We start from the raw sequence: 17,478 nt of genomic DNA, 5'->3' as shown, positions 1-17,478 counted from the left end.
AAAAAGCTAGATTTATTTTGTGTGCTTGGGTGTATGTTCAGAATTCCAGGTAGTGTGCCAAAGGTGGTACTTAGATAGGTATCTAAGAAAAACAACTTACCTTGAAGAATTGAGCATGAGAGTACATGTGCCTAGGTGGAGATCTTTCCTTTCAGTCCCTGGAAATAAGACTGCCTGATTCAGAAAAAGAGAAGTTCTTAGTCCAAAGCAAGACATTACCCACCTCTTTGTGCAGAAAATAATGCAAGAGAAATGAGAGCTAATTATAAATGAGTTCATGGGTTCACTCCACTCAACTATGTTTAATAAATAACTTCTATGTACTAGGTATTGTTCCAGGAACATAGAATAAATCAATAGACAAAACAAAGATTTCTGTGCAACTGATTGTGTATGAACAATTTTGCCCACCATAATTCTTCAGTTAGATTTATGTACCATGTGTTTATCATGTTTTCTCTCCGGCTGGTACATCACAGATCCTCAGGACTCGATTACTGATGATTGCCTTGTTTTATTCCAATTTAAAAGAGTTTTCATTACAGGGAAGTCATCATCCCACCTTAAAAAATCCAGACGACGCTCTACAGTTGGTGTTCGGGGCTCTCCTGAAACAAACCATCTTATTCGTTTCATTGCTCAGCAGCGGAATTTAAAGAATGCAGAGAAGTCTCCTTTGACACAGAATTCCCCTTTTCTGGTATGATTTTCTTCTAAATTATGTCATGAATTCTTCTAGGAAGAATACTTTGCTGTGTTACAGAGCTTTTGTAGAGAGTTTCTACCTTACAGTGCAGCTCATGTGTTTTGGATCTGCAGAGATGGTATTTTGTCTGTGCTTTACGGAGTATACCTTTAAATCGTGATAAGCATGAAATATACACTCCCAAAAAATGCATACACATTATAAGAAAGGAAAACTATTAAAATTGTAATACTCAATGCATACCGATAACAAAAGATGAGTACAAGTCACGTTTGATTTCTGCAATTACAAGAGGTGCTTAAAGTGGTTACCATCAGTGTCCAGACATTTCTGATTACAGCAAACTACTGCTTGAGCAACGTTGATCAAAATGTCCACTTGTAGACATTTTTTGGCAGCCCCGGTATTAAGAGTTGTGAGATCCTGGAGAGAAATGGCTTTCTAGGGGAGCGTTCTATTTTATTTGGAAAATTTTTCTAGGTAACGTCTGTTTTTCTATAATGAGATGAGGCAGTGTTTTCCAACCTTTTTCTTTTAATATCTTTAAGAGTCTAATTTTCTGTGACTACAGTGTGTTGGCATATAGGGCCAAGAGTTTCCCCAGGACAAAATGTATTTGGGATAGCCTTGTGGAAGGGAACAAATTATTTGTCTGACAATGGGGAAGTACTTAGACGTTTTTGCAGATTTTTATTAGAATAATACATACTCCTAAAGAGTCAAATAGTAGTATAAGGCTTGCTATGAAAGACAGAATCCCCAGCTTATCCTTCTTGAATAAGTTCTTCTTGAAGTACATCTGCTTTTGACTGTTGTGGTGTTGGCCTTACTATTTGAAAATGTGCTTATATTGCCCCTGCTTCATTTTTCAGTTTTAGACACTATGTATGCATGGGGTTGTGTAGTGCAGTGCAGTGCTGCTCAGAAGTTATCTGCACGTCACTGGGGATCCCTGAGTTCCACTGAAGAGCTCCATGAGGCCAAAACTATGTTTGTAAAAGCTCTAAGGTGTCATTTGCCCTTTTTTCACTGTGTTCATATTTGTGCTCACGGTGCGTAAGTAATGGTGGGGAAAGCTGATATCACCAAGCTGTCATTGTATTCATCACTGCTAAGCATTCACAGGAAACTAGAATAATGCCAGTTTCCCTTAACATTCTTGATGAAGCAATAAAAATTATAGGTTGTATTCATTTTCAACCCAAGTAATTATGTGTGAAATGGGAAGTATGCATCAACACTTCTAAAGTACATACAGAAGTGTGGTGGATATTTCGAGACAAATCACGTGTATGATGGAGCTGTGAGCTAAACTAGCCATGTTTTTTCATGGAACATCATTTTTACTTGGAAGAATGACTGACAGTCATCATGGTTAGTCAGACTCAGGAATGTGGCCAACATTTACTCAAAAATGAACCTGCCACTTCAAGGAAAAAACTGAAATATTTCTTACCAATGAAGAAATTTTAGTTTTCAAGAGAAAATCAGAATTTTGGAAAACTTGTATTTGCCACCCTTAGCTCTATAACTTCTCATAGCTGGACGTTCCTGATAGATCGGTGGGGATATTAATGAATGTGATGTTTAGATATTGCCCAATAAAACATGTCAACATTTGGGAAATATGCATAACTGAGTAAACCCATATTTTTCAAACGACCAGTGCATGCAAAATACACCCTCAAATTGCAAGATAGAACCATGAATTTTAACGCAAGAAAATATGAAAAATTCATTGATACAATCCCATGTTTGACATGTTTGCAACTAACCTTTAAGAAACCTTTGTTGAGTTTTGTGTTGCATTAAGGAAGGACATCCCCAATTCTGAAAAGGCTATTAAAATACTCTTACTAGATACAATCAGCATGAAGTAAGTCTTTGATGTTCTCAATAATTTTTACAAGCACTGCTGTTAGAGTAGATACAAGAGTGGACTGTGGAGCTATATTGCTGGGATTTGGTTCTTGGCTTTATTGTTAATTAACAGTGGCTTTTGGCAAGTTAATCTCAGTTTCCTCATGTATAAAATGAGGGTGATAACGATAGCAAGGGTTTTATGTGGATGAATCAATTAATAGACATGAAGTACTTACAGTTGTGTCTGGAATATGGTATGCTTTAAATTTACTATCATTGTTATTTCTGTGAAAAATGAAGATTTTGCTCCCTTACATCTCCTAGCCATACCTGTCCCAACACTTTCCTCTTTCCCATTCCTTCTAATACAGTCTTAAAATTTTTTGCTTAAATTACAGTTTAGCATGCATATTTCACCATGCAGATATTTATTACAAACTGCTGTAGTGTATGTATTACGCTCATATTTCCTTTCTTGCACAACTCGTTTATCCTGTAGTTAATGAATACTTTTTTTTTTTAGGTTTGGTCTTTTAATTTATCACATAATCTCATCCCCAAACTTTTAACAGAGTTGTAAACCTTAAGAGTCTATGGATTTTTTTCTTTTTTCTCAGTGTCCTTTGTCTTCCGCTTGTTGGCTTGATTTCCACTAGATTTGCTGGATAGCTGTCATTTTGTGACTTCTTTTCACCATCCATGGTAATTCCCTCTTTCCCTCTGATTTGGGTTCCTTTGATCTCATATCTTTCTCTCTTCTTGGTTTATTACACCATTTGTCTGGACCCTCTGCATAGCGGATGAAGGTTATTCTACCAGCACATTTGAATTGTGGATTGTCTTAGTATCAAAATCTAGGTTGGATGAAAACATTGCTTCATTGTATTTTAGCTTACAGAACTGAAGGATCCTGTTCGTTTATTGAGTTAGTACATATTTTGATTCCCTACCCTTTATGTGGCCTGCTTTTTTAAAAAATTAAAATATAGTTAAAATACAATATTATGTTAGTTTCAGATTTATAGGCTGGTTATTCCGCTTTTATTTACCTAAAGAAGTGATCACCACGATAAGACTAGTAACCATCTGACACCATACAAAGTTATTACGATATTGTTGGCTATATCTCCTATTCTGTACATTACATCCCTGTGACTTATTTAAATTTGGACCTCTTAACTCTCCTTCACCTTTTTCTGCCTTTCCCCTCTGGCAACTAACAGTTTGACCTCTTTGAGTCTGTTTCTGTTTTGTTGCTTCCTTTGCTTTGTTTTTTTGATTCTACATATAAATGAAATCATATGGTGTTTGTTTTTCTCGGTCTTATTTCACTTAACATAATACTCTCTAGGTCTATCCATGTTGTCCCAAATGACAAAGTTTCATTCTTTTTTATAGCTGAGTAATAGTCCACTGTGAGAGAGAAAGTGGGTGTGTCTGTGTGTATAGATTGCTTTCATATCTTGGCTGTTATAAATAATGATGCAATTAACATAGGGATGTGCATCTTTTTCAATTAGTGGTTTTGTTTTCTTTATATAGATACCCAAAAGTGGAATTGCTGGGTCGTATGGTAGTTCTGCTTTTAATATTTTGAGGAACTTACATAGTATTTACGTAGTGGCTGTAGCAATTTGCCATCCCACCAACAGTGCACGATGGTTCCTTTTTCTCCACATTCTCGCCAAAACTTGGTTATCTTTTTGACAATAGACAGTCTGACAGGTGTGAATGATATCTCACTGTGGTTTTGATTTGCATTTCCCTGCTTCATGATGTTAAACACCTTTTCACATATTTGTTGGCTATCTGTTTATCTTCTTTGGAAAAATGTCTATTGAGATCTTCTGCCCATTTTGTAATTGTATTGTTTGGTTTTTTGCAGTTGAGTTGTGTGAGTTCTTTATATATTTTGGGTATTAACCCCTTACCAGACACAGAATTTGCACATATTGTCTCCCTCTCGGTAGGTTTCCTTTTCATTTTGTTGATGGTATTCTTTGCTGTGTGGAAGCTTTTTAGTTTGTTGTAGTCCTACTTGTTTATTTTTGCCTTTGTTGTTTTTGCTTTGATGTCAAATAAAGTCTGGCAAGCCTGATGTCAAAGAGCTCACTGCCTACTTTCTTCTAGGAGTTTTATGCTTTCATGTTTTAGGTTCAAGCCTTTATCCATTTTGAGTTAATTTTTGTATATGTGGAAGATAGTGGTCCAGTTTCATTCTTTTGCGTGTGGCTGTCCCTTTTTCCCAACACCATTTGTTAAAGAGACTGCCCTTTCTCCTTTTTATGTTCTTGGTCCTGTTGTCATAAATTAATTGACCACATATGTGTGAGTTTATTTCTGGGCTCTATTCTTGTTTTACTGATCTTTCTGTCTGTTTTTACGCCAGTACCATACTATTCTGATTACTCTAGCTTTGTAATATAATTTGAAATCTGGGAGTATGATGCCTCCAGCTTTGTTCTTTCTCAAGATTACTTTGGCTATTTGGGGTCTTTGGTAGTGGCATGCTACTTTTTGGATTGTTCTATTTCTGTAGTAAATGCCATTGGAATTTTGACAGAGATTGTGTTGAATCTGTAGATTCCTTTGGGTAGTATGGACATTTATGCAATATCAGTTCTTCTAATCTATGGGCACAGAATAACTTTCCATTTATTTGTGTCTTCATCAGTTTCTTAAAATTTTCAGTGTTCAGGTCTTCCATTTCCTTGGCTAAATTTGTTCTTAGGTATTTTATTCTTGATGCAATTGTAAATGCAAGTATTGTCTTAATTTTTTTTATGATAGTTCGTCATTAATGCATGGACATGCAACAGATTTTTTGTATGTAAGTTTCGTATCCTGCAACTTGACTGAATTCTTTTATGAGTTCTGACAGTCTTTTGCAGGGCTTTTTAGGGTTTTCTGTATATAACATGCCATCTGCAAATACTGAGAGTTTTACTTCTTTCCAATTTGGGTGCCTTTTATTTTTTTTCTTGCCTAATTGCTACTCCTTAATCTTTCAGTGTTGAGGCATTAGCTATTGACTTCCCACTATGGATGGTGGAAACCTAGCTCTCTTTCTTCCTCATACTTTTCTTATACATACAAAGAAGTACTTCGCATCCTCTGCAACTTCCCAACAATCGATTACATCAATATTCAAATGTTTACATTCTTATGACCATGTTATTCTGAGCTGCTTCTTCTGCAGTTACCTTATGCTCCTTTTTGGGTCATTTTCTATTCGTACAAACACATCTTAATATCTCTAACTCTTAGACATCCATGGCTTCCCATTCCTATGCCTGTTCATCCCAGCAAAACTCCTTAAACAGTTTGTCTTCTTTGTCTCGCTCCACTTCCTACCCTCCCATCTTTTCTGCTACTGCTAGCCACTCCAACTAACTTTTTTTGTTTCTGCCACTCCATTGAGAATACTCTCATCACCGTTCATCACAAATGTCCAAGACAAAGGTAAAAATCTAAGTTTTCATTTTACTCAACCTTTCTTCAGTTTTCAATATGTTCAGCCACTCATTTGAAACTCTTTCTTCACTTGATTTCTGGCCTGCCATACTGGCCTGATTTTCTTCCTGTCACTGGTCATTCTTTCTAATTCCACCCCTTTTCTTTAGTTTTTTCCCCCCAAAAATATTTGGTTATCTCAAAGCTTTCTTCTGCCCCCCTTTCTTTGCTTTCCTTAGGCAGTCTAATCTTTTCCCGTGACTTCGAACATCATCTGTGGACTCATGACTCCAAAATGTCTAACGTTGACCCAAAGCTCCCTAGAGCTCCAAACTAGGTGCCTATTCAACATCACTTGGGTGTTTCAAAGCAGCATTTCAAGCATTGCATGGCCATAATCAAACTAGATTGCCATTCCTTATCAGATCCTTTTGTCCAGTTCCCCGTCTCAGTACATGCTGTCATTATCCAGTTGCTCCGTCCAGCTGCCTATCAACCTTCCTCGGTTCCTTTCTTCCTCATCTTCCATATCCAACCCATCACTACGTATCAAAAACCTATCTGTGTGCAATTCTGTAATACATCATCTATAAATCCCATTGTATGTTCACCACCCAGAGTCAGTTCTCCTTCTATCACCATATGTTTGAGCCCGTTTAGCCTCATCTACCACCCTTTAATCTTTGGTGGTTTAACTAAACTATTGTCTATGCCTATCGGTATTTGTTTCTTTGTTTGTTTGTCTTGTTCCTTTGTTGCTTTCAGTTTTATATCCCACATAATCAGTGAAATCAGATGGTTCTCAACTTTTTCCATCTGACTTATTTCACTTAGCAAGATCCATCCGTGTTGTCACAAATGGCATTTCATCTATTTCATCTTATGGCAGCATAGAAACCTATGTAACTTTACTAACCATTGTTACCCCAAAAACAAAACCTAATTCCTCATGTCCCTACAGCTCTACTGCTACAAGCCCAATGTGATTCCTGCCTAGATCACCAACTGCTTCTTCCTAACTGGTCTCCTTACTTCCCTCTTTCCCTAGTTCATCCGCCATTTCAGAGAGCAGAGATACATTTGAAGTATCGATCAGATAATTCACTGTGCTGCTTGAAAGCCTTCATCACTCTCCCTCATCTGAGCGTTGCCCACCACTAGCCTCATCTCCCTCTCTCCTTTCATTTCCTGGGCACTCTGACCTTCTTTCTGCTGCATCCTATTTCCACCTCACGGCCTTTGTTTATTTTTCTACCTTGTTCTTGCAGCATACCTCGATCCCCTAATAGCTTCTCTTATCTACCACTTCCTCATTGTTTTGGTTTCAACTTAGATATTTCTTCAGATCAAGGGCTGTTCTGATGCAGGCTAAAAGAAGCGCTTTTAGTTACTGAATCACCACCCTTTCGTTCCTTTTTTATCTTCTCAAGAGCACCTGTTGTACCTAAAACTATATTAATGTGTTTTCAGAATTTCACTCTAGAACAGAATTTCTCTCTAGAACAGATATCCCTGTATCCGGAGCCCCTAGAACAGTTCTGGTACATGAGAGAATGTCCTTGACTGGCTGACACAATTCATAAGAGAAAAGCATCAAAACAGTACATTTTGAATGTTTCATTTACTTTGTATATTGTTATTCTCCATCAGGAAAAAACAGTTTTGACTAGGGTAACCTATAATTTGTTTTAAGTGGCATTTCAATGTGCTCCAAATTCCTAGGACACTGAAAGTACTGCTACGATGTTCAAATATGAGTACAAAAAAGCATATTTGAGGTAAATTGTATGACTTTGGGGTAACCCTTTTCTTTCTCTTTATCTCATAAAGATAAGAGTTGGTAACCAGCTTTTAATGAATGTTATGTGCTATTTATGTCATAAAGGTTTACATCACCAACCATGTTTGAATGTAAAATGTTCTGTTATTATGTAACAGTTTGCTTTATGCTTGGTTTTAACTGGGAATGGAATCAGGTGTGTGAGCAGATTCACCATCTAATATGGCTTCAAGATTTTAACTGATTTTCCTCCACACAACACCTTAAAGGGAGGTAATTTTTTACCTTAACTTTTGCGTGTTGGTGTGATTTTATTAATTTCAAGTTACAAATCACTGGAATTATGTTAGTAGTCTAAATAATGAAGGGGGCGGGGAGATCCTGGAGAGAGCACTTAATCACTAATTTGTTGTATGGGTAAACAGAACTCGTAAATTGTACATTGTCTGAACTTATCTGGCATCTCTATTCCTGGTTATATCACTCGTTTTGTAACCCTTTGGCTGAAACCCTGTTAACAGGGTTTACAGAGAGCTCCTGTGCTTATTAGACCATCTGCATTTAGCCTTGTATTGTAAGTGAATGGCTGGCTTTCAGCTCTAAGCGGGTAAGATCCCATGAAGTGAGGAAAACTTAGCTGAGGAGAGCCAAAGGAGAAGAGGGTAAATGTGAGAGAGGGTGTCTGAGCTACTAGGGAACCTCTGTGACTTGTTCTGGCTTCCTGGGGAGCGAGGATGTATGGATGGAGATGAGTAATGAGACCAGCCTGGATTGAACTAGGTACCGAGACTTACATGTGCAAAGGCATCATGCAGATGATTAACAGTGTATATTTTTAGCAAACCTTTGGCAAAATTCCCAAGCAGGCAGGTTCTTCCTGTCCATTCCTCCTTGCACCATCTCCAGCATTCAGTACTTTCTTGTGGTCCCCGTATCATCTCTTCGGCTGGCCTCTCTCAAATATTTTTGTGTTAAACTTCTGTCCCTTTAACATTTGATTCACTGAGGCTGTCTCAGGTTATAAACTTTTTTTTTTTTAACATTTATTTTAAGTGTGTTTTTCCAGGACCCATCCGCTTCAAGTCAAGTAGTCGTTTCAATCCCGTTATGGAGGGCACAGCTCACAGTGGCCCATTGGAGGTTCGAACCGGCAACCTTGGTGTTAAAAGCACCGCGCTCTGACCAACGGAGCTAACGGGCCGCCCCAAGGTTATGAACTCTTGCATTACAAAAGAGAGTCCTTACACCCCTCAGAAAGTATTAAGAGTTGTTCAGCCCCCAAATAATTGGGGATGTGTTTTCTCTGGGTGCCTTTGTAAAGTGCTTTCCACCTACTCCAAACTTCTCTCGTCTGGGCCATGGATTGAGTATCAGTGTTAAGCAGCCCATAGCTGCATGTGTATACACAGCACAGAGCTGCTCCTCTTTGCTCAGGTTTTGCTGAAAATTAGGGGAGGGGCAGAGGGAGAAACTAGGATGATGGCAGCACCGCGAATATTCAAACTGAAACGGTAGAAGCAGCTGTGCTACCCTTACTACCTGTGGTCTTCCAAGAGCCTTTGTGTATTTAGTTGTGGATTCAGTAGTTATAGGCCGGAAATCTGGAAACTATGTTTGGTTTGATTTCTCATACCCTCTATGTCTCTGTATTCTAACAGGGCAGCCCTGTACTGTATCGAAATGTTAATTCTTTGAGAGAACGAATATCCGCCTTCCAGTCGGTTTTTCAGTCCATAAATGAAACGGAGAAAATGACTGACTGCCCTGAGTTCGCAGAGGCAGGGCAAGAGTTGCAGACAACAGGCTTGAGTGAGTAGAAAGAATCAGTCAATTTGGACTTTTGTATTTTAACTCAGACAAGCTTCTGAGATATAAGAAAGATTTAGTTCCACGGGGCAAAAGCAGTCTTTCTGAGCAGACTTGTAGTTTTAAATGGAGCCTAACGTAAAATTTGGGACATCTCACACAAAAACCTAGATTTCTGGTTTCCCTTGAAAAAAACCTGAGAGCAAGCATTCCTCAGCAAGCTTTAACTGTAAAAATGTCAGGTCTGATTAGGTCATTTCATCTTTATAATAAGGCATGTGGCAAATTTTTGAGTGTACAAACCTCGATTTTTACATGATTAGTATTAAATTTGGCAAGGATTTTGTGAATACCAAACACCTAACCACAATATAAACAGATATATCTTATCTTGACATTGTAACAGCCTGCTATATTCTTTACCATAACTTTTAGATTATAATTTTCATTTGGTTATTTCTGTCACCTTTGAGTTTTCCAATCACAAACCATTTCAAACACCCAAATTAGACACATCTTGGCCTTTCCCACATATCGTAATCATATCTCTGGTGCTCTGCACCCCATGTAAGCTAGCACATGATATTGTTTTGGCTTCTTGACCCATCTTCAAGTACATTTCAGCACCTTGCATTGCAGTGTGCTGCTACTCAAGACAAATCTAATTCATCTGCTTCTGTGAGTGAATGACCCACTCTGATGTACTTACTTATTTGTATTTGTAGTTTGTAACTTACCTGTTTTTCAATTTTACCTGGGTTTTATAATATTTTAATAACATAATTATTATAATTCTGCAGACAATAAAGTTCTTTTTCGTACCTAAGAAGAACTAGGGCACAATGTGGCTGTATTTTTCATACACGATCAAAGCAGAACCAATATTAGAACATAACCACATCCTTTAAAATGTTCAAAAGAATGTTTCCATGTAAATTTAAAAATAGAATGAGATACTGTATCACCAATGCAAATGTATTTTAACGTATTTTTTAATTCTAATTAAATTTTTATTATCTTTTTAGTAGTTATATTCTTTTGTCTTCTCATTAGATTTTCTCTTTTGAATTAAAAATTGTACTAGATTTTTCTTTTCATTGCTAAAGTCTTTAGACTCAAACATTAAATTTTAGTAAAATTGTGATGATGTACAAAATTGTAAAATGGTATTGTGAAAGAAAATATTTATGCCTGTGTTGTTTTCACTTTGTTTTGTGTCTATAGCCAAAAAGGAATGTCACAGTGAATGTCAACAGTCTGAGTTCCCTGAACAGTTATCCAAACGTCAGAGAATATCTTTCCGGGCCAACTCTGACGAAAATCCAGCTGATGCAGTTGATCTCCAGATACTCAATGTTGCTACTCCTCCCAATACAGACAGAACATGTGCTCTTGAAACTTCTCTTGCAGATCTTCCTGAGGTAATTCACTTACTAGAAACAAAGGAAAATGCAGCTTTGGTTTCCTGGCGAGGCAGTTTTAAGACTGTCAAGCTCTTATTTTCAGTCACAGTACCTTGCGCCTCTATATTGTAGCTGGGTTTTAAATTGTGCGTGCGCGTGCGTGTATTTCCTATTTGTTAATTTTTGTCGTTGGTGGTTAGCTTATTGGTTATTAGACAGTTTTGATTAATAAGTTGCTTTTGATTTTGAAAAAGGCTTCATGAAAAGATTAAGCGCTGTGGTTTTCTGCTTGCAAGGTATCGTTTTAGGATTGTGACACAGAAAGTCACAATCCTGTCCTGGAGCAGCTCGTTGTCTGCCAACGGAGGCAGACATATGAGCGTATTATTTACACATAACTGGTGAATTAGATGAAGATTCTGTATGGCTGTACTCCTCAGGTCTGGGGCTCGCATTTCAGCCTTGCTTGCCCTCATTGGTTTAATACTGCCTAGGAAGCGGGTACTAGTTAACAATGCTCCTTTGCTCTGCTCACTTCTTTCAAGTAACTGTAGAGATTTTTGTTGCTGATAACTCTAAAGCCTGTCAAGATTATTAAAAGATCAAAATGAATTACATGATACTATTGAAGATCCTTGATGTTCACTCAAAGGTAAACGGAGCTGGTTCTCTCGTGACTGGCTCTTCTTGCTTCATACTGTTTGGTTTGATACAGCAGGTTCCCATTTCTTTAGTGAGCGGAGACACCCATTGCCATTAGAGTTGAAACTTTTTTTCCAAACCTTCTGTCCTATTGGTTCAGTACGTGTCCTAATGATCTTATTTGGACTGGTATGAATGTTTGATAGTTATTAAAGATTCCCAGGATCCAGTAGGTTTCATTAGTATCTCAGAGTCACTTACAATCTCTGCTCCCTTTATTTTAGTTGATATGAAATCATCATCTGACAGAGCCAATAATAATTGTTTCTTATCAGAACTTGGTTTCGACATATACTAATAAGAGTATGTTTTCTATTCTAGCCATTAATGGTTTTCCTATCCTAGCTATTAATATCTTTGTTGTTCAATTAGTAATTATTTAATGTTTTGTTATTTTGACAATTTCTTCTTTTAATGAATGCAGTTAACGTAGTTTCTAGCCATCAAACAATAAGGCAACAAAAATGTATCCTATAAACTTTCCCTAGGGAACTGAAAATTGGTAGGATATTTAGGATGCAGTTAGAATGATATTCTGCTTTTAGTTAGATTCCCGTATACTTCCGTAACAACTCGATAATGAATGTGATTGCTCGATTGATTGATGATGGGTTTAACATCAGATTTCCAGGTAATCTGTAAAGCTTACTCAGATCTTTATAAAGATATAAGTAATAATGTGTAATATTTCTTTACTCTAAATTATTTTTTTCCCCAAGAAATCTTCTGAGTCTGGTTTAACGCAGTCTGGATGTATAGTTGAAGAATCTGTTCCACTTTCAGACCTCACAGAGGCTTCAAGTGGTAAGTATTCAATTTTTTCTAATACATGTGGCAGTTCATCCATTGAAACTTTTGTTTAGTAGGCATTTATGGTTGGTGTACTTATATTCTGAAATAAGGGGAAACTGAAATAGTTCCCTACATTTTAGTAGCTCATGGTCTACTAGAAATGTTTCAGAACTCTTTCTTTTTTTTAAGGAGGGCGCAGCTCAAAATGGCCCACGTGGGAAACAAACCGGTTACTGTGGTGTTATTAGCACCACGCTCTAACCAACTGAGCTAACAGGCCACCCCTAGAATTCTTGTTATGTGGGAGATGACATTATAGTCTTTGAACTGCTACCAATAAGCATTAGTGAAATTTCCAAGTTGATAGAATGTATTATAAAGAATAGGATCTCTGAACATATTAACAAGTATTTAGCTAGAGAAAATACTACATTTGATTTTTTTGGTTTTTAAGTGTGTGAAAAGGGACAAACATTCAAAACTTATTTAACCTTTCCCTGAGTCAGTAGGCTTGTATTGAATGAAAGTTGCAAGTGAGGTATAGGGTTTACTTTCAACCTACCTGTGTCTATTGTTCAAGAAAAACTCTTGTAGACTTAGAGGTGGGTCTTTTTTTTTTTTTAATCCATCTAATATTCTCTGTCTTTTAATTGAAGTATTTGGCTCATCAGTCTTTCAAGTCATTATTAATATGATTTGATTTAAATCTATCATTTTATCATACGTTTTCTGTTCTCTTTGGTTGGGTTGTTTTTTTGTTTGTTTTCTCCCACCGTGTTTCCCTCTTCTTGTCTTATTTGGGTTTAATTGAAATTTCTTTTCTAAGAAATCCATTTTTCCATTACCTTTTAAACTATACGTCATTGCATCTTTGTATCTTTAAATAAATATTCCAGGAATTGCAACACATCGTTAAATTTTCACAGCCTGCAATGTATCTCAAATGTCTAACCACTTCTCATCGCCTAACTGCCATCACCGTGATCCAGGCTACCACCTCCTCTTGCCTGGATTGTTTTCTAAGTGAGTTCCTTCTTTCGACCCTCGTCCCACCCTTTCCTTTGAGTCTTCTACAATGTGGACCGGGTGGGCCTTTTAAAATGCGAGTCACACTGTCATTCGTCTTAAAATTTTTCTTTGTCTTCCTAAAATACTTAGAAGAGTATCCAGTACCCCTCCTACTAGGCCTCACCTGACCGAGTCCTTAGCCTTCTCTCTGAGCTCACATCTTAGCTCTTGTTCATTCTGTCCTAGTCACACACTGACCTTACCCTCCTGGTAATAGGCCAGGTGCATTCCTATCTCAGGTTTTTGCACTTGGCTTTGTGCGTGTAATGTTCTCCCCTAGATATGTGCACAGCTCACTTCCTCGCTTTACTCAGGGGCCTGCTCAGGAAGCTGTCCCTGAACACCCCAAACCAGCAACACTCCCCTCACATCTTGTTGTACCCTGTCCCTGTATCCCTACATCGTTTTCCTTCATGGCATGTATTACTACTTGTTGTTCCGTATACATTGCTTTAACTTTTTATTTTGAGATGACTGTAGATTCATATACATTTGTAAGAAATCGTCTGAAGAGATCCTGTATATCCTTCCTCCAGGATCCCCCAGCAGCCACATCTTGCATAGTTATAACTGTGTCACAACCAGGAAGTTGACACTGATACAATCTACTGACTTATTTTTGTTTCAGAGTTCACCCGCTTTGCATGCACTCACTTCTGTGTGTATTCAGTTTCATGTCGTTTTATCACATGTGTAAAATTGTGACCACACTGCAGTCAAGCTATAGAACAGTTCCCATCACAGCGATCCCTCATGCTATACTTTCACAGGCACAGCTACCTCCCTCCGGCCACCCCTCCCACTTATATTTTATATCATCCGATTGTCCTCTGAAGTTATGGGGGCTTTGCATGTTTTGTTCATTGTATCTCTACAAGAGGGCCTGTCACATCATAAGAACCCAATATATAGGTATTTGTTGAATGCCAGTAATGAAGCTGTGCTCTCTTATCAGAAAGAATTTGCGGGGGGAGCCTTGCCTTGTTTTGGGGACACATACGGTTATGTTAATTTTTTGATTTGATAATCTCTCTCCTCAATATTTCGTCCTCTCCCTCCCCTCACCCTCACATAGTGAAATGCATCTGACTCCAGTAGTAAAATTGGTCATTATTCATTGTTTGTCTCAGGTTAGTTTTCTGGTGCAAGTTATAGGTGTCATGAGAAGAGGCAAACTAACAATTAATAGCTGATGTATGGATACCTGCTTAGATTTCCATGGGAGCCCAAACTCCTTATTGCCTTTACCCTCAGTAGGTAGATTTGAATTAAAAACTGGGACCAGTGCCATTTGTCTTCTTTTTATGTTTCCATATGAGATCCCAGATGTTATTCCGTAAGCAGGATATATTGGGGTTAACTTTCTTCATCGTGTGTTCTTCCCTTTGTAAATATGCAATATTTGGGGAGTAGAACAGACTGATTCAGTTGTCTTCATCTCTCATGTTTACATGTTTGCCTTGAAGGAATGGAGGCTGCTGACTGTGTAGAGGGCAAAGGCCCAGCTGATGCTGTTTCACTGGACAAACTTCCAGAAGCAAGCACAGGCACGGCTCCTGCAGTCGGGTCCCTGGGTAATCCACTGTGCGAGAGGGACATTCCGTCCTCTGAGACGTCCTTACTTCGTTCTGTGCTGAAGAAACCCTCTGGTAAACTGTGCCTAGAAAGTCTGCAGGTAAGTGTAAAGCTACATTCCCTAAAGCAGACCGACTACAAATTCATTTTAGTTCAGAGCAATTCCTCTGAAATGTTAAATGTCTTACTGATTTCAAAGGAAATGCCTTACCCTCATTTTCCCCCTCCTGTTTTCACTTAGAGCACTGTGCAGTTTCTTTCTTCCTGTCTTTCTTCTTTTTTCTTAACTTTTTAACTCAAGATATAATACAGTATGTAGAATTTAATATAGATAGACTATAATTGTAAGAGTTTCATAGTTCTTAATGTGTGAGTCTGTTAGTTATTTCCACCCAAAATCTTTGGTCTCAGAGATACCTCTTTTGCAGGCACTCATCTTTCCCTAAGCTCCTAGCTAACAAAAGAAAAGAGTAGGAAGTAGCTGGCATTTATTGAGTACTTTCTGTGGACTTCTGACATGTATCATGTACGAGCAGCAGTAATGGTCTAAGACAGGTCTTAGCCCCATTTTATATAAATTGAGGTTTGAAGTTAAATGAACCAAGATAAATCCGATGTTAAAATCCCAGAAAGGCTATAAATGCTATGAAGTGTTGAGACGATAGGCTCCGGTGTCAAAGTGCCAGGTTTCCAATCCTGATTGAGGTTTAAGAGCTGGGCAAATCAGTTAACGGTTTTTAATCCTGGGTTTCTTATCTGTAAAAGGACAATATTAGTAGCTACTTTACAGGGTAATTGGAGCATTAAGTGGGATGATGATTTGAAATTAGCACTAGTGCCTGGCAAATGAAAAGTGCATTTTTTAAAAAATCCTTAGGCATTTTCACATACAGCTATACCTACAAATCTGTTTCTAAAGCTAAAACGAACTCGACTACTTTCTACTACATGGATATGTGTTCAATTGTTATTTAAAATATTTTAACAATTTGTCTGGTCAAAGAGCTGATCTGGGTCTTTATACAGCACAGCTCATTCACATCTTCTGTTTATCTTCTCCTCAAGGAGACTTAGCATCTTAATGAGTCGTATAACTTTTATTGGTTACCAGTATTACATAGCTAACATCAAGTCCTACAACTAAGATCATATGAAGACTTTGACAGCTGATGATCTTTTTTTACTAAGCTGCCCAAAGTTTGGAGGTGTCTACAGTTGGAGTTTTATAAGTTCACTGATTTCACAAATATTGATACAGGCATTTTCCTGGTCAGGAAATTGAAGATGACTCGAGAGAGAGTTGATTAAGGAGGTTTGTTTGGGGCAGGACCATTTGTTAGAGATGGCACTGCTCTTGGAATGGGTGCCCTGGAGAAAAAGAGTAGGTCTAGAGATGAAGGACAGACAGGTCAGGGGTTAGGGTGAGGCTGGACAAGCAGATGATGCTTTGGAGGTGGGGTCATCCAGCACCCATCGGTGGTACTGCTCTGCTCCCACGGCCCTGCGTTAGACCTTCCCCGTCTTGTTCAGAGTTTACATTGTCCAGTCTTCACCAACTTGCCTACTCTATAATCTTCTTTTGGAGAAGCACCAAGGAACAAGTACTACCTTCTTTCCTTACTTCTAACCCAAGAGTATAGTAATGTAGACCAGAGACTTATACACTTACAAAAGGTGTGGTTCTGAGGGTTAAAAGACAAAACACCCTGTGATACCATTTACCTATTTGTTTTTTTCTTGTTTTGGTTTAATTCTTATACCTTAGACCATTTATGTAGTCTACCTCACCTGACACCATCTAGATGTCATTCTGGCCACTCACAGTTTCCGTAACTTCATTTGCTAGATCAAAATGAAGGAATAAATTTAGCCCGCCTTATGGATTTCTGTTCTTTAATTTGGGCCTAAAATACTATTTACTAAAGTAATATCCAGGAAACCCAGTTTTTTTTTTCCTTTGTAGCTAATACCATGGTGTTTTAGCTAGAAGAACAATTATGAAAGTGAAGGTAATCTGCAATATTGTAGTCTCTACCCTTGGCGGCAAAAAGTTCAAATTTGTCATTCTTAATGATTCTGTGTGTGTTTATGTATATGTAAAATTCACTGATGTTTTTTTTGTTTAGGAACACTGTGACAACCTCCGTGATAATGGGACTCAACCGAGCTTAATCTCAAATCTTGCAAACTGTTGCATAGAACAAAAAGCAGGTTAGAAATTCATTTGTATTTTGAGGCCTGAGGATCTCACTGTCTTATTATAAAAGAACCTCATACAGTATGTGGTATTTTCAACGATCTATTAATGCCTTGATGCTTGGGAAATTACA

At 37.8% G+C, this 17,478-nt stretch overlaps 1 protein-coding gene across 1 annotated transcript in view; it reads left to right on the top strand.

The window, feature by feature from the left end:
- Positions 1 to 17,478, top strand: part of CDCA2 (cell division cycle associated 2) — a 41,977-nt gene that overhangs the window by 1,932 nt on the left and 22,567 nt on the right. The window contains exons 4-9 of the mRNA XM_081076854.1: positions 546 to 700; positions 9,461 to 9,611; positions 10,833 to 11,029; positions 12,433 to 12,517; positions 15,040 to 15,248; positions 17,275 to 17,359. Of these exons, the coding sequence (XP_080932980.1) occupies positions 546 to 700; positions 9,461 to 9,611; positions 10,833 to 11,029; positions 12,433 to 12,517; positions 15,040 to 15,248; positions 17,275 to 17,359 (882 nt within the window). The remainder of the gene's footprint in view (positions 1 to 545; positions 701 to 9,460; positions 9,612 to 10,832; positions 11,030 to 12,432; positions 12,518 to 15,039; positions 15,249 to 17,274; positions 17,360 to 17,478) is intronic.

Source organism: Rhinolophus hipposideros (assembly GCF_964194185.1).
Source record: "Rhinolophus hipposideros genome assembly, chromosome: 16".
NCBI classification, from domain to species: Eukaryota; Metazoa; Chordata; class Mammalia; order Chiroptera; family Rhinolophidae; genus Rhinolophus; species Rhinolophus hipposideros.
The sequence above is the reverse complement of the archived record's forward strand: the minus strand, read 5'-3'. Positions and strand labels throughout refer to the sequence as shown.